Here is a 26,646-nt window from a genome sequence, read left to right as displayed (position 1 = left end):
GAAGAACTGGCTGGCTGATATCTGTTTAATGTTTCTGCTGGAGTCGTTGGAAAAGACGGGAAAGAGGGTGAAAGGAGAAGGTGCAAATCAAAAAGTCAGCATCCTCAAAAATTTGAAGCAGAAGCTTTTATTCGAGTCACCACTAAATTCAGAGTGAGGAATCTAGCGATTCATTAGCTAGCTAATGTTGTTATGTGGAAAACCCCCAAAACAACATGTAGCTAACGACTGCTTATTCTTGGACTTGAAAGCAGAAAACTAATTATCCTGGCTTACTCACATTAATGGCTGACATCAAATAAACATGTTGTGCATAAATAGCTTATCATATTTTGGAAAGTCAATACAAGAAAACAAAGCAAAAACAAACAAACAAACAAACAAAGACCCTTCCAGATGCTTTGGCGTCCATGTGCACTTCTTCACCTCTTGATGTAGAAAAACCCAAAGCTTGATTGTCCAGTTGTTAAATCATAGACCCTAGAAAACTGTGGAAGCTGTGATTGAACAATTACTGTATGAATGAGGATTTTATCAAACTGACATTTTTACGTGCCCCAGCAGATCTATTAACGAAATCTTTCAGCGGTTCAGGAGGAAGATAATTATGTAACAAACATGCTGTGAACTGAACCCTCAGTCAGCTTTTAATACTTGAGTAATTGAACCTCAGAGCAAATTATCTGGGACTGGGACAGCACCAGAAGTGTTAAGTCGCACCTAAACAAGCTTTCAAAGTTTCACATGGGTAATGACACCAGAAGTCTTTAAAAAGTCATTATTTTTACATTAAGCTGTGATCACAGTCCAGGAACATCTTCACTATGTGGCGAGTTATACTTCATGAGTGTTATGAGCTCTTTTATATGAAAAATAAAGACAATACAACGTTAAGTGTAGAAAACAAATTTTACCGCAATGAAGCATCAGATTACTTAAAAAAATGAAAAATAAATTAAAAGTAATATTGTTGATGTTTAGCCTGTCTTGGTTTAGTTGCAGGTTGGGGTGGGTTGGTTTGGATCTCTAGTAATTGGTTCAACCACACAAGCAGGCAGCAGGATTTTGGAAATAATGAGCGTTTTCAGTGCAGAATCAGCACTCTTGTCAGAAACAGGCGAGATGGTCCACAGGATTTTGTTATCCTTCTTCTGTACAGTATGTGCTGCATTGACTCAGCGTACAGTACAGTAATCCAGACTGGCCACATTGTAATACACACAGGGGTTGAACCACATGGGAGTTGGCACAGTCCAACCATGACAAGCAGCGATGAGACACTGTGTAGTCATTTTCCTGCAGCTCTGTTTGTAATTCACCACAGAAATGCGCTGTATCTGTCACTTGAGGCTTGTATCCAAGTGGCTGCATGCAAAGAAAATTGACACGCAAACTTTCAGCACAGGCATTCCCATTGGGAATTGAACTTCTAACCTCCTAAATATTCATGCTTTCCTCTTCCCTCGTGGCACCAGAGGCACAGAAAGAGCAGTGAAGTCTCAATGCAGGTTAATAATGATGGATAACATTACAGAAAGGGTTATGAGACTCAAAATGTCAAATGTGCCGGAAGACATACAGCAAAATGACTACCACCATCTCTGCATGTACGTCTTTTTTTTCCTTGCTCCGTGTCAGAGATTTTCAGTGTGTGCATCACTTTGAAGTCTCCTAGGACAGTGCATCAGGGGTTGCTGTCAAAAGATGAGACTTGCTAAAATGCTTAGTTTAAAACACATCACTCCTCTCCCTTTTTCTCACCTTCTAGCCATTAGCTATCTATATCCTACATCTCCTTTCCTTCTCCTCTTTCTGTCCTCCGGTGATTAAATGGGTACATTTCAAAATAAAAGTCACTGTTAAAAGCACAAGTTTTTCTCCTCATAATCTGTACATCTTGGTGAACGTGACACCATCAGCCAAAGTATCCTTCCTCTCTGAGTTCAGCTACATGTATGTGCCAAGCTGTATCTCAAAGGTCAGCACTGTGTGCATGCTCATCATTTGTATCATCTTTGCCTCCACTTGTGTTGCTGTTCTGATGATATCAAGGCCTGCATCTCTTGTTGTGGCTTTCCAATCACCCACAGCCAGTCCCAGCAGATGGCTTCCCCTCCCCAGGTCTCTTCTTGCTGAAAGGGAGTTGTTCCTCCCTGCCAATGTGAAGTGCTTGCTCATGGGGCTGGTTGTCTGATCAGCTGGGTTCCCTCTCAAATATAAAGTGCCTTGCGATGACTGCTGTTGTGGATGTGACCACACAGCTCACTTCAACCAAATGAACTGACTCACCAAATGGAATCAGGCCAAGTTTGCTTAACTGAACTTAGATCTAAGAAGGTCATCGTCGCTGGTCCCAAAAGTCGAACAAAAATCACACACTGTGCTCTTCTATCATATCTATCATCTCTGCTCTTCTCTTTCTCCGCTCATGTCTGAAGGCTTTGATGGATGTGCAACTTTGATTTGAAAATAAAACACAACAATTGCACTTTTCTTTAAACAATAAATCAGTCTTTGTTATTGAAACTGATACCTTAGATACACCCAGACCCAAGCTGTATCTCAAAGGTCAGCACTGTGTGCGTGCATATATATATATATATATATATATATATATATATATATATATATATATATATATATATATATATATATATATATATATATATATATATATATATATATATATATGTATGTGTGTGTGTGTGTGTGTGTGTGTGTGTTTTAGTAGTTTTTTAGCATTTTCTTTGACACAGATACTGAAGACAGCCAGAAGGATAGATGGGTGGGATGACATGCAGCAAAGGGCCTAGGGCAGAATTGAATCCAGGTAGCTGCAAGAAGGAATAAGCCCAGAGTAGAAGGTCTCACAGCTTATAAATCAAGAAATCAAGTCAGCTATGGAATATTATTGATAGCAGATCCACCAGAGGAATGGGCTGGCAATATTTGACAGTCTGTTTGTGGCCTTATCCTATTTTTCCACTATCCCAAAAGTCTGGTACTACTCTCCTCCTCAAACAGATTCCCAGGTTTCCAATCCTACAACTCTTCACTTCATGTCAACAGTGCCCTTCTCCTCCTTCTGTACCTCCCTGAACTTCTCCACTGGAGTGTAGCGATAACACAGGTCAGACCTCTGAAGGTACCCTGTTGTACAGTATGTAGTAGCAAGATGTTTGCAGTACATCATTCAGTCTTCTAAGCTGCGAGCTGGACCCATCGTGGATCAAACAACTCGTTTCTGTATTATTGATGCTTTGTCTCCTCAGACCGTTGTACTTGTCACTGCCGACAGGAAGCATACAATAAACCTTTCTGTTTCAAGGTGTTCCCAATTGCAATGCAGACCTCAACTTTTTAACATAAAAACCCTGCTTCCCTCCTACTTTAGCACCTAGAACGGGCTAACTACCAGGCTTCATGACAAAGAAAATATAAGGTAAAATAATGGTTGATGATGAGGTTGTGAACAGTGAAGCAGTGAGGCTTTGACAGCAGTTGGACTGGACAACAGATGTGAATTTCAAGCAGGTAAAAGAAGGCCTCTCTGCATCAGTAGACATATGGGCTGCCTTCAAGTGAAAATATGAAGCAAGCACTGGCCCAAGTGGAAATACTGTAATTACCAATTCATTGCACATGAACGAGCTGCGGACTGTGATAGCTGAGTTGCAGAAACGTGAAGAAGCTGGACAGCGGTGAAGCTGAGCTCAGCCAACAGCTGGAGTAAAACTGATGATACTGCTCATATATATTGTCTCGCCTGCTATTTTAACCCAACATACTTAAACTACTTAGACTATGGATTTACATTTTCCAGAAAAAGAAGTAAGGTTTCACAAAGAGAGGCACTTGTTGGCAGGAGTTTTTTCTCCACAAACTCGCAGCTTTATCACATCCTCTTGGGTGCTGCAGGGTGTGAGTGTGTCAGTAAGAGAGCAAGCCTTGGTAATTACAGGTATTCCCATTATCACAGAGGCTACGAGACTGTGTTTGACACTATGCAAACAGACATAGACAAAGTTCTCGGGCCAGTGCTGCAGGACGTGGGGAAGGGAGCTTAAAGTGGACAGATTAATGGGCATCACAGCGGGAGTCGACCTGCTGGAGTGCGATTGTGGAACTTGGAATAGCAGTATGATTGGATCAGAGGTGGCCAGAGGACTGGACTGAAAGATTGAGAACTCATCAGGCAAAGGTTAATTTAATACTATGGGGCATGATTAGTTTCAAGTTTAAACACTCCTACTCATGTACCGTGCTGCTCTCTACAACATCATTTTCCCGGGAGAGAACATTTTCAGAGGGCAGGAGGTGGATTAGCAGTCGCAGATACATTCTTGAGGTTCCAGTCTTGGATTGGTAAACAGCTCTGCTGCTGGAGTGTCCTCCAGCAAGACACTGAAGGTCACCTGGCTTCAGAGCCACTGTTGCTATGCTGACTCTGACCTGTGACCTCCCCCATGAAGGGAGGAGGGCAAGAGGATTTCCCTTTAGGGGAGATAAACATTCATATCAGTATTGCTGTGCTCGGCTGATAACATGACCTGTGAAGGCTCTTTGAGCAGAAGTGAGCATTTTACTTTCTAATATTAAAGCTTTGATTACAGCTCTTAGTGTGTCAGTTAACCACACTAATGCCCACGTGCTGCAGTTTGAACATTTAGATTACATTACTACGTTGCACTTTTTCTTTAACGTGATGGTGCAGAAGTATTGCTCAAAAGGGAGCAGCATTAACCTGAATAGGGGAAAAACAGTGACACACACAGTGTAGATGGTACATTAATTATTGCCAGAATCTTTCCAACCTGCTATTAACTGAGTTTAAGTAGTGCGCTTAAAGAAAACCAAACAGGCTTTTGCTTCTCATACGACTGCTTATTATGTCTAAAATGAATAAGCTGATGTGATAATCTGAAGAGGCCATGATTGGCCAGGTCACAGTGCAGGATGAAAACCAAACCAAATATTTGTCAGTTTAAATCATTTTAAAGATATAATGAAGGGAGAAGCAAAACTACAGACCACCACAGCCCCACCTGTGTGAACTGAATGAAACTTTTGTCCATCTCAAATCACCACATGCACTCTGCCTGATCATCAAGCATACTCCTGCAAAGGCTCGGGTTTGAGTCCAACCCGTCACCCTTTTCTGTGTGTCTCCCCGCTTCTCCTTGCTTTCCTGTCTCTCCTGACTTTCACTATCCAATAAAGCCAAAAAATATTATTAAACACAAAAATTAAAATTTCAGCAGATTGTCCTCTTCGAATAAAACGAAATTCCAGATGGTACCCAAAAATATAACTCTGAAAATAATTTTGTTAAATATTTTCATATTTTTCATTTCCAGGACCTGTGAGTTACAGTTACAGTACCATCGTGAAAATCCAGCTTTCTTTTTGTATTACTGTAAAATTCAACAACACACCATTCAGAAATTGTTACTGGTTGTCTTTTGCAATGTAAAGTTTCTTTGTTAGTGTGTGATTTTTTTTTAAATTTAAAATTTTCAGACCATTTGAAATATATCTGGTCCACATTAAAGATCCTGATTTATTTTGATGTTAAGAAAGACCGGTGCAAACTTCAGGCTTTTATCTTTAAGAGTCTTTGACATATTCATGTTCAAATGTTGACTCATATTTCAGTGCGTGGTAGTGGGCCGATGGACTATTTTTCAAAAAAGTGTATCTTAAAAACTATTTGATATATGAAGCTAAAACTTCTCAGCACTCAATATATATGTTCAAACTTTGGACCTTCAGATTGGAGTTGGCACGATGTGCGGTTGGAATGACCCATGGACTAAATGTTTTGCTCAGTTAAAACACAGGTGCTGAATTTGCAACAGCAGTCAGTAGCATTTAGTGCTCATCTACTAAACATTGAACCCCATCGGACCTAAACTTTGCAGTTACGTCTCCAACATGAACTCAGGTAGTAGCACATTATTTAGCTTGACTACTGTTGCTTAGAGGAGATGATGCAGCTGTAGCTATAACTGAAGTAGCTAAATCCATACACAAATTAAATATTATGATTCATGAGTCTGCAGCACTCATGCACATGAGTATTAACAGGTGAGTTAAGAGTCAGGCTGGATTTGTCTGGTCTAATCCTGCCTACCTTATCCCATCTTACTTTCAAAGACCACTTCCAGAGCCTTTCACGGGCTCATTTATTTACAGAAAAGATGACCACCATGCTGCAGGCTGTTTGAAATACTTTGCTGTCTGTCTGAACTTCTTGTGATCTCCACTAAGATTTGAAATAACTTTCTAGCTTCTTCGCTTTGCAGAGTGAAAAAGGGCAAATGCTTTGAAATGAGGCGAGTTATACGAGATCACCCACTGAAAAAGAAAAAACACAGAAAAGCAGTGTGGTGTTTTATAGCACTCTAAATTTCCGGTATACTCAATAGATATCTGTGGTTGTCCTGGTCCCGCCCCTAAAGATCTAATCAGTAGCTGTAACTGTAACAGATTAACAAATCAAGTATTCGCACTGATGCGTGTGCATACTTCAGGTCCTGACTGTTTCAGGTGTGTGATGTCAGGCGTATTGCTCTACTTGTTATCTCAGTAAGTATAAAAACCAAAAATCTATGTCGGATAACTGTGATCATTTGTTCTCTGTGCTCTGGTGGGATATACTTGAAATATGAAGCCATATTAATGTATACAAATACAACATACAGGGAAAAAAGATTTTAAGCAAAGTCAGCAAACTTTACCTGAATTAAGCTAAAACATTTTCCCCCTGTACTGTGCACATGCGCTGCAACGTGATTGGCTAATATGTCTCCGGTTTCAGTTGTTGATTGGTTCTTTTGGGACAGGTTTAGGACTCACAGACTTGAGGACTGTTTCAGTGCAACACGCAGGGGTGTAGCAAGTCAAGTCTCTACCTCATTTTACACCTTTTGCATTGACCCACTGGAGAAAGCAACAAGACCGCCATCATTCCCGCCTCCCGACTGAACAACGGAGATTAATTAAATAAAATGTTTTACTTTCAACTTCATCTTTTATAGATTTTGATGATAAACTGTTTTATGTGTAATTAATGGATGTTAGACATAATTCTCTTAACTCACATCGACTGTGTGTGTGTGTGTGTGCACATGTGTGAGACAATGTAAATTCTCTGATGGTTACCATAGCGATCCAGCAGGTTGTTCTAATGATATTTGATGCCCCGCAGACAATCAGGCTTTTCCCAATAGACTCCAATGTAATTGGTCCCAATAGGGGAGAAAATGAATTCAATTTAACTTTATTATTAGAATTCATAATTTTTTTTTTTTAGAAAAGTTGAGAAGAAAGCTGTCAGAAAACCCTCAATGAGTCATAAATCACGAGAGACCAAATTAGATCCTGACAGTGTGAGGAGAGCAGCTGGAGTCGAGCCTATTCAGAAATTAATTAACAATAGAAACCTGTAAACTTGAGAGAATGTAATTGATACTGTCTTGCAGTAGATGTACTTAGAATTTACTTGCCCCCCACCCTCAGGACACTGATTTCAGGATCATTTTGAGTATGTTACTGAATCAGTGGTTCTCTAGAAAATAGTTTACTTACTTCATTTCAGTTTCCTTAATATGCCCTGCAAGTTCTTCAACAAATTTTTCTCCTTTCATCCAGTAGATGATGGGCTTTCTGTTTTCTCCACTGTAGCCAAAAAATGCCTTGCAGTCCAGACTGAGAGGCATACCTGCAACACACAGCACAGCAATGTTAGACGCCACACGGTGCCACACGGAGGATGAATTTGCACTGTTTTGCAGCTGAATCTTTAAACCAGCTGCAGTCCAGGCTGAAGGTAAAACACACATTAAAGATGACACCACACTGAAAGTTGAGCACAGAAGGAGTCATTAAACAAATCTGGCACATTTTGGTTTATATCCTTTCTCATTTCTCCAAAGAGGTGTCCGGATGATAGGGAGCCACAGGGAGCCAGTGCAGAAAACTACTCGAGGTGTGTAGCTGGGTGCCTGCAGGGTCCCTTTGAAATGAGAACCTGAAATAATTGCTGCCTCCTCCTGGTGACAGTAATATCACTTTAAAGAGAAGTGTGCAAACACATTTCTGAAATCATGAGAGGAAACAAAATCACACTAGGTAAAATACTGCTGTGTATCATAAGCTGCAGCACTGCCAACCTTTCACCTGAGCAAATGAGTCTGTGGCAACAGGTGGCATACACAGGAAATGTAGTGTTAGTGAGGCAAACACGTGTCAGCACCAGTGGATTTCTTTTTATCTTACATGGTAAATATATGATTTTCCTAAGGATCTACAAATCTACTTCATAAGATCCTCCTGTACGGTCCCCTTGATTTTGCTAGCCCCAAAATATGAATGCAGGGTCCAAGACCTGGACCTTCAAGTGCTTATTTCCTGAAGTCAAAGGAAAAGCTGTGTGCTTAGTTTGTGGAGAGCAGATTGGTATGTTTAAGGGTTAAAATTTGAATCATCATTATGAAACTAAACAGAGAGAGAAATACGAGAAACTGACTGATGCAAAGTGGGATTGGACATCAGAACCTTTGCTAGCAAAGCTGCAAAAGCAATGAGGACTGTTTTCAAGCTTTACAAATTCAGGGATGATTTTCCTCCAAATCACAAAAACTGTGAAATTTTCTGTGATAGTGAGTAAGAAAGAATGTCGATGGACTCCTAATATGACCTGAGAAAAAAGAAGAATGTGCTTGAACTGTAAAACAGTCACTTTTCAAATGAATCTGGAGCTTTTGTTGAAAAGCAAAGTGAACAGTTTTCTTTTTCTCAGCAGCTCTGGAGGAGAGCGATGTGACACAGACCACTACATACCTGGCAGCTCTGTACTCAATGAAAGGGGCTATTACAAGAAGTTATTTGTTTATAGAGCTAACTGCATGCTTGGACAAGTTTTCTGACAAACTTGAACAGTTCACTGGATTTCAAGTGACTCAATTTGACTCTCAGACACAATTGTGTTTGTTTATGTAATTACTGTAAAAAACAACAACTATTGTTTATATTCACATTATGTGGCAGCACACCTCTTAACCGGCACTAGAAGGCATGAGCACATCACCCCTGTCCTCGCTAACTTATCCCATCAAATATCGCATTGATTGATCGCATTGATAACTTCATCATTTCAGGTTTATAGCGCCATGATATTAAAGTTTAAATTAGCCGCACATTTACTGACAGAACAGAAAATATTTCGAGCCGATTCATATTCACTAATATGCCGCTTGTGGCAGATGGCCCCCCCTCCCTGAGCCTCTGGTTTTCCTGTTAAAAGCGTGTTTTTCCGTCCCACTTTCACAGAGGGCTTGCTCAGAGGAAGCTGTCTGATTGTTGGGGTTTTCTCTGTATTGTATGATTTTTACATTCCAGTGTAAACTGCCTTGAGGTGATGGTGATTTGGAGCTATATAAATAAAACCGAATTGTGACTGAAGTGCAAATTTTCAGCTTTAATTCAAGGGGTTTAACAAAAGTATTTCATTAAATTCAGTTGCATAGTGTACTTGCAGCTTAATTAGTTTGAGCCATGAAGCTTTGATTCTGCAGAGCTCCATATTCAACAGATGTGTACCTTTAATGTATTACTGCTGGAAGAATCAATCAGCAATACTATGAAATCACATGTAAATACACATCTATGGGCAGACAGTATCCACACACACTCATGTAAGACCTTGAAACCCCCATCACTCTATGATTACAGCTATCAGTGGTGATGATGGAGTATTAATGAGCATTCTAATGAGCGCTACCTCGTTAGGCAGTCAATTAGCAGATAATTATGATAGACCTTGGTATTATCATAATGATAGCTCTGTCAGCACAGTCATGAACCAACAGTGAATGTTAACATTCGGTGTATGTCTGTGTGTTTGTTGTCAGTTTTGACTTAAAGTTAACACTTAAGGTGTTGTTTTTTCATGCGTGGGAAAAGCAGCTTCTTCCTTTCAAGCTTTGGGGGGTAATTATCTTTTTCAGAAGAAATTCAAAACATTTAGAGCAGCAAAAGTAAAAATCTTCACAAACTGGTTACAGGTTGAATAAACATGAGGTTTCCTTCAGTTGGTCAATGCCAAAACGCAACTGTTTTCATATGGAAATGTCTTTATGTTTGGTGTCACTGCGCTGCTTATTTTGATTGATGGAAAAGGACGAGGAGGCTTTGACTTCTGCCAGTCTCGAAATTAGAATTTCTAACAAACTCAGAGAAAAAGTGCCCACTGAAGCCTCACATGTCTTGTGTGTGTGTGTGTGTGTGTGTGTGTTGGTGGGCTTGCGTGGGATTTTTCTTTTTTTTACCTTTGAGCCTAGTCAGACATCATCCTGCAGTACAGGCGTATAAATACACACACACTTTAAAAATCACTTAAAAAAGAAAAAAAAAATCTGGCTTGGAGTGAAATTAGTTTAGCTTGATTGTGTGTGTGTGTGTGTGTGTGTGTGTGTGTGTGTGTGTGTGTGTGTGTGTGTGTGTGTGTGTGTGTGTGTGTGTGTGTGTTTGTGCGAGTAAGTAGGTGTGTGTATTTGAGCTCTGCAGTAATTGATTAGCACCCCGAGGGTGTGTTTGTGTTCTCAGCATGCTATGGTGATTAAAATCATCAACTTTGTTTGCACTTGTGTGGCGTGAGGGTGTGTGTCAGTGTGGGCGAGTGACTTTGTGTGTGCGTATCTCTCCAGTAAATAGAAACGCAGCCTGCATTTAATACAGCTGAGTCGAGTCATCGTTCCTATTTGTGGCTGTAGCGGCAGGATATTTGTGAGAAGCTGAGGAAAAATGAGGGCTGGTGCTGTATTGTTGTCATTAATAAGAAAGACTGACAGGAATTTTCTCAAGTTGGTGCATCACTGTTTCACACTGCTCCTCTGTGTGATCACAACTATGTTCTGTTTTCTTTGGTGTGACAAACAGAGGAAGGACTCACTCTCCCCGATCACAAGTGAGTTTGCAAACAGAAGTCATGTGACCACAAAGTCAAATTCAATCTGATTCCACCTCTTTGTATCGTTATTGTAGCCCGACAGCCTTGTCTGTACTCCTCAGTGTAGCGTCGCTGGCATTTAGAGATGCACATAAAGAAGCAGCTGAATATGAGAATCGGTCCAGACTTTGCTTTGTCCTTGGTTTAGTTTTTTAAATTCATTTTTTATCCAAGCAAAAGGAGCTGCTGGTATCAGACATTGACATCTGTTTCCTTCGGCCCGTCTTGTGCGTTTTGAGGTCCTTTCCTGTCAAAGGCTCGTGCTGCATTCTAACAGTGAAAAGTTCTCATTGCTGTTCATTTATTACACTGGGTTTATTCATTTCAGATACATCTAAAGAAATGAACAAATCAATTTAATCTTGAACTGAAGGAAACCACTCTGAATTTGAAGGTTGTGGGAATGCACTTAGCATCCTCATCAGGATAGCGTCTGTGTGTGAAGTAAGCAGCACTGTAAACTGCTATCGAAGTGCAGGTTAATGAGTGTCCACAGTAAACTGTAGGCAACACAGAGAACTTTCACAAACTCAGAGGTGTTAATGCAAAACCTGGATTTTGTCCTGGGGTTCACGCAGTGAGCAGTGCCGTTGTCCTTTGCAGTTTAGAGCACTTTGTTGCCTTTCACAGTTTCAGTTTCAGCTCCACATAATTTTGTTTTAGATCACTAAAACTACCAAAGCAGACAAATGTTTCTAGCAACACAAGCCATTAAAAATTTGCAAACAAGATGTGTAACTGTTGAACCTTAGTGTACAACCTGTGTGGACAAATTTGTATCCCAACCTCCTTGCAACTAGTAAACATCAATGGTTCCTCCATGATTGCATTGATTTATTTTTCTGTCCGAGACCCATTGCAAGTAGTTGACCAATCGCTGACGGACCTCTTTCAAAGGCAGATGCACAAGTTGCTTGGTGGGAGGCAATCTGCCTGCAAACACTTGCACTGTGACTCAGACTGATTGCAGTTACTCTCAGCCAGATTGGTGAGAGTTTGCAAATAATTACCAACTAATTTATGAATGCTGACAGATTGCTAACACATTGTAATTAATGAAAGTCAGGTTGCACCAATCAGGACAACTCATCTGCTTTGTGTCAATATGCAACAAACGGCTCGACTCAGGTGGTTGTCAACTGGTTGTATTCTAGTTACATCGAGTGGACGAACTTTCAGTTTCAAATCTATGAGATTCTCGCTGAACTCTGAAAGTAAGAAGTTAATGTGAATCTCTGTGCATGTAAATGGCAACAGATTTGTTAATCACTAACCGACAAAAGACTGAATCTGTTTTGTTGCCGTTTTATTGCCTCCTCGATGCACCAAAGCTGTTCCGAAGACGGCAAGTGACTGCAGATTGGCTTTGCCAAAACATTAAACAGGCCGTCCACACTTAAACCCCTCAGTGTGGATGATGACAATCTGTCTTTAAAAAGAAAGAATTTTGCATTTACTCAGGATATCTTTGTCTAAAACCAGGTAGCAGTGGTGATGTAGTGATATAACCCCAAAGGAGGTTTGCATCTCCTGCGGGAATTGAACTAGCGGGCTTTGGCTTGTCAAGTAAATGAGCTACACATAGGCACATAGTGGCATGCAATATTACATTTAATATGAATCTTACTGTTACCGAAATATTTGGTGGATGTACAAATCAGCTCTTGTTTGTTTTAAGTTGACATTTAAAATCGGTCTCAAATGAACAGCAGAGTCACTGAACACCCGCCGGTTCTGAATTATGTCATTTGTTTTGACAGCAATATCCCAAATTCCAGGATGAACTGAACTGCGATGCCAGCAATATTTCATATAGATGAAAAGTGAGGAAAAGGGACACGATAAGATGGGAAATTCATATAAATCTGGTGTCTGTCTTACTCACTTCCTGTAAATCTTATAGCTGGTATTCACATCATTAGTCTGTTTCACTTGTCACTCTTTGGGGTTCCCTGTTCTTTGCTTTTCACATTTTATCACTAAAATAGATCCTCGCTCAAATCTCCTCGCCTCCCAGCCTTTTCCCTCTGTGCGTCAAGATGTTTTTGTCGTCATGCTGTCCCTCGTCTGTCTTTTCATTTGCTTGCTCTCCCTCTTTCCTTTTATAGAAATCTTTCACCTGCAGTGTGCTTTCTATGTGCGGACAAATGCATATTTTATTATGCAAATCCAGGTGATTTTATGCACCTTACACGAGAACTGTTGTAAAGAGTACGACAGGCAGAATAATCAAAGTACTTCTGAAACAGTATATGTCAATGAGATTATTTTTCTGGACAGCATACCAAACGTGTGTACGTGTGTGTGTGTGTGTGTGTGTGTGTGTGTGTCTAAAGGAAATGACAAAAGAGCAGAAAACATTCAGGTAAAGGATTGTAGGAGAGAAGTAGGACAACTCTTAACGAGGGAAATGAATCATTGAAAACTACCTTCACACACACACACACACACACACACACACACACACACACACACACACACACACACTGAGAGAACCCTCCATCACTTGACTTGACAAGTATGGTTAAAAAAAGAAAAAAAAATCACTTAACAGACCCAGAATTACTTTGACTGTCATATATTTTTATATTCCCCCATCATCTGCGATTCACCCTTTTTATTAAACCTTGGCCTACTTAACACCGAGATTAATGTTAAATACATATTATTGGATTGAATTGTCCCTTCTCCCCTGGATATTTATGGTTGTCAGGGGAAACCTGGCTGTGTTTCAGAGCAGATACTTAAGTTTCAATTAAGTCATTCCACTGAATTACTGGATGGTTTTTATCCAATGATTGATTCAACTGTTTCTACTCTGGCAGGTTTCTAAGAGTGAAGACAGACCGAATGATTCAATAAAATTATATTGGACCAATACGAGTTCTGGTGGATATGAAGGACCGAACAGAACTCTGTGGGAGAACTGTGAAGCTCCTGTGAGCCAGTAAATAAAACCAACTTAGAACAGCAACTGTTCATATCTGTTTAAAAACCCTATTGCTATTGCTCTCTCCCTATTGAGGCTTTCAAAAAACTGCCTGGATTTGATCTGTTGTACCCTTGTGTCATCCTGTGTCACATAGCTAGCTTATTTGACCTCTGGGCTGTAAGGGGGTGCAATAATCTTCCCTTAGTTTCCTCAGTAGGTTAGAACAATCTTAAGGTGGCACATTTATTTGAGGAGTAAATACGCACAGTCCAGTTTGGCTTTTAGTTATTTTGACTGTGTTTAGACAGGTTGCGGTCATAGACTGTATCTAAAAGATGGAGGTGGCCTCTCAGTTTGTAAAGTGAAGTGCACACACAGGTGTCTTTGATATCATTGACTTTACTGTGTGATTACAGCCTCAGTCACTAATTTTCATGTCATATTGAATACGACATGACGATATTGACGATATTGTACTATTTATATGTCAGCTTGAAATATGGAGAGCCATTATATCTTATTCCAGGTAGACAGTAAACATATTCCTCTGCTTCTCTGTGCGCCCTCTGCATGCTGCCTTTTTAGGACCCAGCAGATGTTGGAGCAAAGACCCTATCCACTTCTGACAGCTAGCCACAGTTAGACAAGGCTTGCATAAGCACATTGTTTAATTCTGGCAGCAGCATGCTTCAGTGACACTGATTTAACCAACGCACTGATCCTTTCCACATAAATCTTGCCTCTGTGCTAGAGAGTTAAAAAAAAAATCTGCAAGAACTGCACACGGCTGGAAAAACACTCATACTCTTAACAAGTCCAGACAGCTCCTCTGGAGCCAGATTGTACTCTGGCCTTAATTTAGGAGCACCAATTGTCAAATATTGCTAAAAACTCTTGTCACATACCACTGGTTCTCATCGTAGAGGTCTGGACCTTCAGGGGCTTGCTAAATAGCCTGGATTTGTGAAGCAGTGAAAAGACTCCAGTGACAGGAAGAACATAAATACTGGATTTACAAATAGTGTACTTGTATATTTGATGGGCACGTTGCATAATCTATAGGGATTATGCACTGTGGCTAAGAGGTTAATTATCATGTCTATTCCCAGGTTAGGGGCCCTGATAACACGCAGCATAAAATTAAATTATCTGTCTAAAGGAAAGAAGGGAAGTGCTGAAGGGAATGCAGTTAGGTGCATGGATGAATCGCGGCAGCTGAACCTTGGTGATAATATGTTCCAGAGCACAAGTCATTATTATAAGTTTATATATACTTTATGTTTCTCTTAACAGTTTATGGTGCACTTAATGGTCTTGACATTACATGGGTACACCCGTGACTTTATATTCCAAGACACTTGCTCAGATTTTATGCACTTTGTTCAGAAAGGGGAGCTCTTTGTGCACACAGCCCTGCCGATGACTCAATATTCTCAAAGCAAAAGCTAATACGGGAACTTTCTAAATGCTCCGAGCAGAATAGACCTAACAAGCAGAAAAAGATGAACATGATGAAATTCTTTCCAAAACAAAAGTCTTGTATATATGTATTTTAGCGCAGACTAGGATCAGCCTCACATCACACATGTCGCACGTTCTCGAGTAAAAGAGAAAGTCATCCAGAACTGAAACATAGACTTCCCATCTGCTTGTCACTGCGTGTTTCTGTCTCCCTCTTAGACACGCGCACACACACTTTCTGAGGAATGATCCATCTCAGTCCATCTGTTCATTTAAAAGCACACACAGTGTAAGACCTTAAGGTGATTTTGAAATGCTGTGGGTGTGTGTACGTGTGTCTGTGTGTAGACCAGGTATGGGGTGTGTGGGGGTTGTCTTGGTAACAGCTGAGTTTCGGGTCTTGGGCTCCAAGGGAACGCAGCTGCACATGGCAACACAGATGGTGCCTCAGACACAGGCGCGCGCACACACACACACACACACACACACACACACACACACACACACACACACAAGCTGAATGCTCACATACAGAAATGCATGTTCACACACTTAGGCCAAGCGCACATACACACACAAACACACGCAAACACACACACACAGCCACGTGTAAGTAAGTGGGCAGCTCAGCTGTAACCTGGGAGGCTGTTCATGCTTTCATTTCTTCTATTTCCAGACATCCTGCCTCTAACAAATTATTCCATTTTAATTTTCAATCCTTTCTATTTTTAGGGAGGCTCTACACCGCACCGACTCTCCTCAGAAATGCCATCCTTTGTGCCAGATACATTTTTAGGGGAAAGTCACTGTTGTTTGTTGCCAAGTGGTCAATGCTGTAATTTCTCTATTTCTTTTATTATATGCTGCATTTCCTTCTCCCTAACTTGAATTTCTATAAGTGTTTTCAGCTGTGTTTTGTGATGGCTAGTGTTTTGACCAATGCATTAAACCATATATTTTAGATATAAGTTTTAACAGCCACCATTTTCTGAAATTTGATGTTTGAGAATAATGTATTTTGTCATAAATTCAGTTTATTTTGAAAACCTCAACAGGATCTTCAGCTTTATTGTGAAAGGAATATGTGGAAAATAAACAAGTGGATGGCGGAGCCACACGCTGGGTTTACTGTCGTTGTTGCTAACGACAAAAAACAGTTGCTTGTCCGACTGTAGTGTGGTTATATTAAATATATTAGATAAAGAGAGAACTAAGAAATTAATATAGCCACTACCAGTGGCCATCACCAGTGTGTGAATGGGTGGATGACTGGATATGTAAAGCGCTTTGGGGTCCTTAGGGACTAGTAAAGCGCTATATAAATACAGGCCATTTACTACGGTGACCATCAACACGATGAAAAAAATATTGCCATAAACAGTTTATTTTACGACACCACGAAACAAACGACAGCGTAATATGACCCAATAGACGTTTTAATATCGTCATCCGATATAAATCGTTGTATCAAACAGCCCTATGTCTGTGCACTGGAGCAGGAGCTCTGTTTCGATTAGCTTAACAGTGGGAGCAGCTATGGTTGCTACAGCTATTGCTCGTCCAAAGTTAAAATACATTTCTGTCCATATCTTTAAACTCTGCACAAAATAGAATTTAAAATGAGTGTTTGTTGTTTTAGAATAGTTTGAGCTATCTGTATTTCCCAGTGCTTCCAGTCTTTTTGCTAAGCTAATTCACACTAAGCTAATCAACTCAACTCTTTCAGCAATCTGGTCCTTCTCCTTTGACTTCTGGGATCAAAAAGACATTTTTTACCCAGAGAGCTAGCTTACTGGATATGTTCTCTTTTTCAGAACATTCTCTCTAAACCCCAGAGAAGGTTGTGTGGGAAAAGTTTCTGAATACTCAAGACAGGCCGGCCTAGCACCAACAACCATGCAGCATACAAAGCCACTAAAATCACCTTTCTTGACAGTTCTGGCTCACTCTTTGAACTTCAGACTGTCGTCAAGACCATGTCTACATGGCTAAATGCACTTAGTTGCTGCCAATGTGACTGGCTAATTAGACATTTGCATTAATGAGCTGACCACTTGAACTCTACAAGTTCTACAGTAACATTTTTCTAGCATCCCTGAACTTGAATAGTTACAATTTTATTGATTCTAAATTACAATAAAAGAAAAGAGACAGGAGTAAAATGCTATAATATACAACGGTGTCGTTTTTAGATGTAAAATTTATGTTTAATTAACACATTAACATAGTATCTTCAACAGATGGTGTTAGAGTGCAGAAGCCAAGCTAATTTAGTTTTGATCAACCATACAGTTTTAGAACCCATAAACGAGGTTCCATCACTAACCATGATGAGGTGGTTCTGATGGAATTTGAGCCTATTAAACCCCTTTTATGTACTGAAATACTCATGCACATGTATACACACTCACACAGACAGTTTAATAAGGTAGCTGGCAATTCAAAAACAAATGGTTTATTTTTAAATTATCATTGCAATTAAACATTTTTAATACTGATGGAAAATCAGAGAAAGTTGGATAAAAAAAAGAAAATGAATCGAAAAGTTCAAAAGTTAATGAAAGTATTGCCAGTAATTTCACAGAAGTCCATTTTTAACATGTTTCCAGTGATATGGAACTGTTTGAAAGCCTCCTGCAAATTTTCAATATAATTTGACATTACACTCCTTCGAGAGAAACTGCATATTATTTGATAAATATGAGATGGGGAATCATTCCTTGAAATGCAAAGGCCCAATTTCCTGTCTAACAGGAAATGAAGCTGCCACAAGTTGGAAAGAGTCATATTTGATTATTGTGAATAAACTAAATATTTCTTCATATCTGACTTTATCACTCTTCCTTCATCGTCCTCTTCGTCTCGATTCATCCCCACAAACAAACACTCCCAGTCACACAGTGACACCACGTGAGGTGATTCCCATGAAAATAATAACTCTCCCAGGAAAGTAATAAAGGGAAATCCAGCCTCCTTCTCTGTCCATATTTGGCCATTTTCTGACAGCTCTAATTAACCAAGTCCTTAATGCATCTATACCTGACACTTGATTAGCTGGGGGGCTGGCCTCGTTAAGAACGGTTTTAAATTAACAGATGAAATTAGATTGGAGATTACATCAGATATGCTTGACAAGGTTAATTAAATGACCAGCCACAAGGGGAGTGTGTTAAATCCAACATCTCCAACAGATTTAGAACTGATATAGTTTGGTTCCTGATTCTAAATTACAGCAAAATACAAAAAGTTAAGACACTGTCAAATATAAATAAAACAGCTATGCAGATTAATGATACCTTAGGACTGGAAAAGTTAATGCAAACAGCAAATGGTGGATAGTTTATAATATTGACAGACTCCAAGTATCTGGAAAGTGGTCCTAAAATGGACTGGGCTCAGTGGTATGGGCTGAGGAACACTTCTGAAAATTACTATCAGGAAACCGAAGTGGTCACTGTATCCAGCGTGAATTTCAAAGGGTAGCAACTTGATGGTATGAGTACACACAAGTGCACATGGGTGAAGGCATCATTGATGGTTAATGGTATGGTTTGTGAACTATATTAGTTGTAGTTTCAATAGGGCAAGACACGCCAAACTGGAATGGTAAATGGACTGGTTTGTATATAGTGTTTTTCTACTCTACTTTCTACTCAAAGAGATTTATACAACCCCATTTTCATATGTCTAAGTGTTTTCTATTCACATGAACGTACCAGGGGCATTGTGGGGTTCAGTGTCCTGCCTAAGGATACTTTGCCATGTAGACTGGAACAGCTAGCGATCGAACAGGCTAACTTTTGTTTAGCAGATGACCTTGTGACCTTGTCATTTTAAAGCTCAGTTTTTAAAACCTTACAATGTAACTACAGCCCAGCACATCCAGCAGTATATTAATGACTAACCTCGTATTGTGGATGGATGATCTCAGTTGTTCTCCTGACTGACCTTTGGTCTGTTTACAGCATCCTGCCATGCAATTGCATTTGTCCGTAACCATCGGCAACCCTCATGTTAACTTTTATTGAGTGGAAAAAAGTTAGCGTTCATCCTCCAGCTTCATTGTGTTTATGTTATGCTAACACAGCTATGTAGCTAGCCACCACGTAGCACATCATTATATACCAGCTAGTCCAACTTCAGTAACCCTACAAACATCACTGCTGTTTAGTTTTCTGTCTTCATTTATGTTGGAAGTGATAGCAGAGCTGTACGTTTGAATTTGTTCAGAAATCTCTCAGTCAGAACATGCTATATCATGTTTAGGTGGAAACTAGCGAGCTAACTTCCTGCTAACTTCTAACTCTGTTAATTGAATAAATTCTGTTTTCATGGATGCCTGGATGTTAAACTTAATTGTTACACCTGGTAAAGCAGCAACACTGACCATTTTATTAAAGATGAAAGAATTTAGACAGTTTTTAACTCTCAGTGAGGCCGCAGCGTTCGTTTGACTGAAGCGGAGTTTGGACCCGGAAACGGCTAATGACTTAAAGACTGAACTGCAACACTGTAACAAACATGTCCCATTTAAAATGATCAATTTTTTTTTTTAAAAATCCCCCATGCTTTTCAGTTTCTTATCAATTGCTAACAAGGTTATGGAAGCAATAGCATTTTCTTGTAAGGCAGGAGGGATTTCTATACTGCTTCTGGGAGAGGTCTGTCTGGAAGTTGGGGGAGACACACTGAGGGGTTTTGAACAATTTGTGCATCTTAATAAATAAACATCAATGTCTAGAGTTTGGACAATTTTGCTTCACATTAAGCCAGAAGATGTGTGTAAGCCTGCAGTCCAACCCAGGTAGGTCCCAAGCCACCACTGGAAATAAGGACAGAAAAGATGAATAAAAATGATAATAGGAATGAACAGATGGTTTTAGCCTTTGGGGTGGTTGGCTGTGAGCTGAATAAAGAAACAGGAATCAGGAGGGGAAGTAAAATAAAGGATGAAGAAAAGAAAAATCAAGAAAACCCACATGAGGTTAGGAGTACTAATAGTTTTGGTCTCAGTGGTGAAACTGTGTGTGTGTTGAGGGGTTTTCATGACAGAACTGGGTGGGAGGTGATGGCTGACTGACAGCTGTTACCCGAGAGTCCCAAATCATCCAAGAGTGTTCTACTTCTCTAGCTTAGAGCCAATGGTGAACAAAGTAAACTAAAACAGGATAGCGCTGAAAATTAAATTTGGTCCCTGATTTGTGTGACTCATTTGTGGTTTGAACAGCTGTAGGCCTTCAAATGACTGGACAGATTTAATTTTGTAAATAGTTTTAGGCTGCAGCTATTGCAGCATTCCCAGTTGAGCAGATCCTCATAGACTAGAGAGAAAGTTTGGTTTGTCGTTTAAAGGAGACCTGTTCCTCCAGTCCAACTTTAATTCTCGAACTAAAGTAGATATACATGTAAAATATATATTACACATTATTTACTTCAAAATAATACACATTCATATCATACACAGCCTTGTTATGAATAATAACAAACAAACAAAAACTATTGAGTTCTTATCTCTTTTTGGCCAAACTTCAATTTCCTCGTATTACCTGGTTTCAAAAAGGTGTGAACAGCAGGGACTGCAGTGCAGGCAATACTATTACATTCAATGGTTTCAATATGTGAAATGTTCAATAAGGGCATGCTCAATATAAAAGTACATATATATATATATATATATATATATATATATATATATATATATAGACACAGAGAGAGAGAGAGAGAGAGAGACAGAGAGAGAGACAGAGAGAGACTGAGTAGTAGTAAACAAAGGTACTGAAGGTTCATTGTAATGGACTGGCAAAATGTCTATGGTATACCCTGCTTCTCACCCTATGATAGTCGGGTGGGGCTTCACCCTCCCTGAGGCCCCGAAATCCCAATTTAGACAAGGAGAAGAAGATGAACGGATGGATAACAGGTTCAGCTATCCTAGGTTAACTGGTGACTTTCAATTAGGTGCTGGTGTGTTTCTGTGAGTGTGTTGTTTTCTCTAAACACTCTAAAGCGTTCTTAGTTGACTTAATTTATCACTCATCAAGCCTCTAAAATGATTTATACATCTGTACTGAATATCCTCAGTTGAAACCTGAGCCACGGTTAAACATTTGTTAGTTTTAGCAAAAACAATCTTGGGTGATTTGGAAAAGGGCTGTTTGGATATTATTACCTACCACTAATTCTGGAATTATCTCTGCATCTCTAGATACACCTTGGCATCCTACAGCGAGGATGATGACACTACATAGTCTTAGGAACATGCTGTGCCGGTCTGAATGTCAATCAACCTGATTTGCTCCTGTTGAGAAGTAGGTTAGACACAAAGCAGTACAAAGAAAGCTAAACATTACACAAATAAATAAATGTTACATGAGTCAGATCAGACTCGTTAGCATTATCCCAACAAAGACAGTTTTATCATCAGCTCAGTGTCAAAGCAGTCTGCTGTGGCAGTGTCTGTACTGACCTAATGTTCACTCTTGTCACATTCTCTTATTGGCGGATGTTGGGCTCAAATGAACTGCCAGCACTATCTGAGAGCCAGATTCAGAGTACAAGCAGTGCAAAAAGAAAACAGTGTCATCTAAGCTCCAACTGTTGCCTTAGTCATTATTCAGCTGCAAACCAAATTATGAGACTGCATGGTTGTCCGTTCACTTTTACTCCTCCCCCTTTGTGAGTGTGGACGCTTCATCTCTTTGCTCTCTAAATGCTTTGCTTCTTTTATTGATTTTTACCGATTTTTATGCTGATTTTTTCCCTTTTTTCCATATGAGCTTACCTGCGATAGCTTCTGGACACTTATAGATCATTAGGACTAAAGTGTTCTTAACAGAAACAGCAACATTTTTATAGTTACCTTATCCTCAGCGCTCCGTGTGTCTGTGGCCTAGACACAGCTGAAGCCTGATTACAGCGTCTGGGCACCGAGCAGCCTCGATAGCCTAGAAAGGTGCTAACCGCTAGGCTAACTAGCAACAAGATGCCTTCCCTCTCCACAGATGACTACCACAGCCTCCTGCAGAAGATTGCAGCACTGGAGACAAAAATTCATCGCTTAGAAGTAAACGTGGAGGTAAATGGACTGTGTGGAAATGAAACAACCTTGCCTTTGACTCAAAACAATGGCGATGAGCAAGCTAGCACACAGCTAAGGAGCACAGATAACATGACCAAGAAAGTAGACTCTGTGCACTATTATAAATCCTCAAGCGATAATCCCCCCTTGGACTGTCTTGGTGCAAAACCAAGACATAAATCATGTCTCCTGGAAGGGGGAGGACGTACCACAGGCAGGGCACAGCGAGCTGAAATCTCTGAAACCGACTGGCCTTCACTTCCTACGAGACAGAGAAGCTCTTCTACCCCTGTATACGTGAGGAAACAGGACTGGACAACCGTGAATAGGAAGGTTAACAACAAACCTTCAAAACAACTGAATGTGAAACTGCAGAACAGATTTGCTCCACTATCAAAGGACCCTGGATCTATATCGGATAACCATCCATCTAAAAGTAGCGAAGTAAGGCCTGAAAATCCACGGGGAAAGCTAAAGGCTAGGCCTGAAACGCTGATTGTGGGTGACTCTGCTGTAAAGGATGTACAAAGCATGTGCGGTAAGAACACTAAAGTCCTCTGCTTTCCTAACGATATGGTCAACATCCTGAAGGAGAGAATTCTTCAAATTGCAGATGAATATCCAACTGTGACAAACATTGTCCTGCATACAGGGTCAAACGATGTGTCCAAACAACAATCGGAGGTTCTGAAACGGGACTTTATTGGATTATTAAACACTGTAAACTCTCTGAATGCAGCTGTATTCATCAGTGGGCCTGTACCGCCGGTCAGAGGAGGAGACGAGAGATTCAGCAGGCTGTTTACACTGAATAAATAGCTTATATCAGCATGTGCTGACCACTCAGTGCATTTTATCAACAACTTTAATATTTTTTGGGAACGCACGCATCTGTTTAAAGCAAATGGATTTAATTTTAACAAGTCAGGGGTGAAACTGTTCACCTCCAACTTGTTTTATTCCATACGTCATCCATCTGTGCTTGGAGCCAAGGCTGAGATAAACGAGGAGTTATCTCATAAAGAGGAACAAACAGTACTCCAAGAACAGACAAAGCCCAGCAGAAACCTTGAGGAGGAGCTCCATCTGCCCCCACCCGGGAAGAGCCTCAGAAAGGAGAGACATCTGAGGCAAGAAGAGGCAAGAAGAGGAGTCCCTATTTGCCTCCAACTCTCTCAACAACACCAACGACCAGGACCAGGATCTTCCCCAGTCCCCCAAACCCCTGACAGGCCATCACCCCCATCACCCTCCTCCCCCTCCCTTTCTCCCTCCTCCCCACACCTGAAATTCACTGAAGAGATGATGGAGCGGGTCAATGCTGGGCTCAGATCTACCCCCCGGCCCAATCCCTCTTTGTCCCCCATAAACCCCCCACCAAAGCAGCCAAAGGTTCGCCACCGAGCCCCACCCTCAACAGAGCAATCGAAGTCACATTGCCCAGCCTCGCCCCCCTTAGTTCCTCCTTACCACCTTCATGCTTTGTCTCCGCAGTCTGATGTGTGATGTGTGGAGGGTCCGGGCTGCGAGGATTATGGCAGTGGTGACTTTTCCCAGGAGAAGCTGGGACCCTGTTTACTAGAAGGTTTTAAAATTTCTGTACTTTTAGGTGACAGAAGGAGACATGTGGCCTGGTCAAAACACAGAGAGCTGCATTCTAAAAGATCTTTAAATATAGTAAACATACCTTGTGTGCCACAGACTGCTCCCAAACACGAGGGGACAAGTAATGCCTCTAAAACACTTAAGTTGGCTTTATTAAACGTTAGATCTTTAGCTGGGAAAACATTTTTAATTAATGATTTAATCACTGAGCACAGCCTTGATTTTATGTTTTTAACTGAAACTTGGTTGGACCAAAATAACAGTGGAGCTGTTCTCATCGAGACGACCCCTCCTAACTACAGTTTTATCAGTGAGGCCAGGGTGAGCAGGAGAGGAGGAGGGGTTGCTGTCTTATTTAATGAATCATTTCAATGTAAGCAGCTATCTCCTGGAAGTTTTCAGTCTTTTGAATATGTGGCTTTACAGCTGAAGGCCCCATCCAAAGTTGTGTTTCTTAATGTTTACAGGCCTCCCAAATACTGCACAGACTTTTTTAATGACCTCAGTGAACTGCTGTCTGTGATCTGTGTTGATTTCGACTGTGTAATTATTGTTGGGGATTTTAACATCCATGTGGACAACCCTCAGGACAAAGGGACTAAAGACCTGAGTAACACTCTGGGCAACTTTGGGCTGACTCAGCATGTAACAGAGGCCACACATAATAGAGGACACACTCTTGACCTACTGATCTCCAAGAGCCTGAGCATTTCAAACATTACTGTGTCTGATGTGGGCTTATCTGATCATTACTGTGTTTTCTTTGAAAGTAAAATCTCAGCCCACACAAATATATCAACAGCAGTGATCACAAAACGGTGTATAACTGAAGACAGTAGTGAGATCTTTAACCAGGTCTTCCCATTAACACCTGACCTGTCCAAAGGTTCAGTCAATGAGCTCGTCAATAGCTTTAATGCAAAAATGTTAAATGTAATGGATACTATTGCCCCCATTAAGGTGAAGGTTATCTCTGGAAGGAAAAAGTCTCCATGGAGAAACTCCACACTAGTGAAAAATGAAAAAAGAGAGTGTAGGAAAGCTGAGCGCAGATGGAGAAAAACAAACCTCCAGGTTCATTATGACATTTATAAAGAGAAACTTCACAATTATAATTTACAACTGAGGAATGCAAGGAGGTCCTACTTCTCTGACATCATCACTAAAAACAGCCATAATGCTCGGGTCTTATTTTCTACAGTTGACAGGCTAACAAACCCTCCTGTGTCAGTGGCAGCTGAACTTCATTCAACCATGGCCTGCAATGACTTTGCCAAATTCTTCACAGACAAAATCCAAAAGATTAGACAAGCAGTTGGTACATCAACAGCAGATCCAGGATATGTACTGTGTCCACCGAAAAACTGTTTAAACACCATCAAACAGTTTCACCCGATTAACAGCAAAGACCTGGAGGACATCTTAGGTCAACTGAACTCCTCCTCTTGCTGTTTAGATGTCCTGCCAACAAGTTTTTTCAAAAAGGTCTCAAAGACTTTGGAGTCAGACCTGTTAGAGATCGTCAACTTTTCCTTAATGTCAGGTGTGTTTCCAGAACCACTAAAAACTGCTGTAATCAAACCTATACTGAAAAAGGACAATCTTGACAAGACACAAATGAAAAACAACAGGCCGATCTCAAATCTCCCGTTTTTAAGTAAGATCATTGAAAAAGCAGTTTCTCAACAGCTCAATTACTTCTTAAAACAGAATAACTGCTACGATGCCTTCCAGTCAGGTTTTAGACAGAACCACAGCACTGAAACCGCTCTGACAAAAGTGTTTAATGACATATGTCTGAACACAGACAGTGGAAAAATGTCAGTCCTAGTTTTACTGGATCTCAGTGCAGCATTTGATACAGTTGACCACAACATATTACTCAAACGACTGGAGAACTGGGCAGGTCTTTCAGGAACTGTACTAAACTGGTTCAAAACATACTTAGAAAACAGGAAATACTTTGTATCAATAGGTAACTTCACATCCAAATTCAAATTCAAATTTTATTTGTCACGTACACAGTCATACACAGTACGATATGTAGTGAAATGCTTGGACAACTGCTCGTGACCTAAAGAAAACAAAAAAGGAAAAGGCTATGAATAAGATAGGAAATAAATATGAAAAATTAAAAAGGGTAAATTTAACTAGGAAGGAATAAAATATAAATTAAGGTTAAAAATGAAATAACTGTACAACACAAATTAGAATGAAGGGTAAATTTAACTGGGAAAGAATAAGATAAAATATATAAATTAAAGTTGAAAATAAAATAACTGTACAACAAAATACACAATATAGAACTATATAAGAATGTATGAAGAAATATAAATAAATATATACACAATAACAGCAGCGTGATTTAAGTAATGAAGTGAAAACAATGTCCAGAAAGTCCAGTGTGTGTGTAAGAACTGTATGTGTGGGTCAGTACTGTGTGGTGGTGTGATTGAGAGACCGTATCGCCTGCGGGAAGAAGCTCCTCCTCAGTCTCTCTGTGTTGGTCTTCAGGGAGCGGAATCGCTTTCCTGACCTCAACAGAGAGAACAGTCTGTT

General features: G+C 40.3%; 1 protein-coding gene across 4 annotated transcripts in view; it reads right to left on the bottom strand.

The window, feature by feature from the left end:
- il1rapl2 (interleukin 1 receptor accessory protein-like 2) overlaps positions 1–26,646 on the bottom strand; it is a 470,217-nt gene that overhangs the window by 38,652 nt on the left and 404,919 nt on the right. For all 4 annotated transcript variants that reach the window (XM_026186343.1, XM_026186354.1, XM_026186326.1 and 1 more), the window contains exon 8: positions 7,591–7,723. In XM_026186343.1, the coding sequence (XP_026042128.1) occupies positions 7,591–7,723 (133 nt within the window). The remainder of the gene's footprint in view (positions 1–7,590; positions 7,724–26,646) is intronic.

Source organism: Astatotilapia calliptera, chromosome 2 (assembly GCF_900246225.1).
Source record: "Astatotilapia calliptera chromosome 2, fAstCal1.2, whole genome shotgun sequence".
Lineage (NCBI taxonomy): Eukaryota > Metazoa > Chordata > Actinopteri > Cichliformes > Cichlidae > Astatotilapia > Astatotilapia calliptera.
This window is presented reverse-complemented; position numbering and strand designations above follow the sequence as displayed.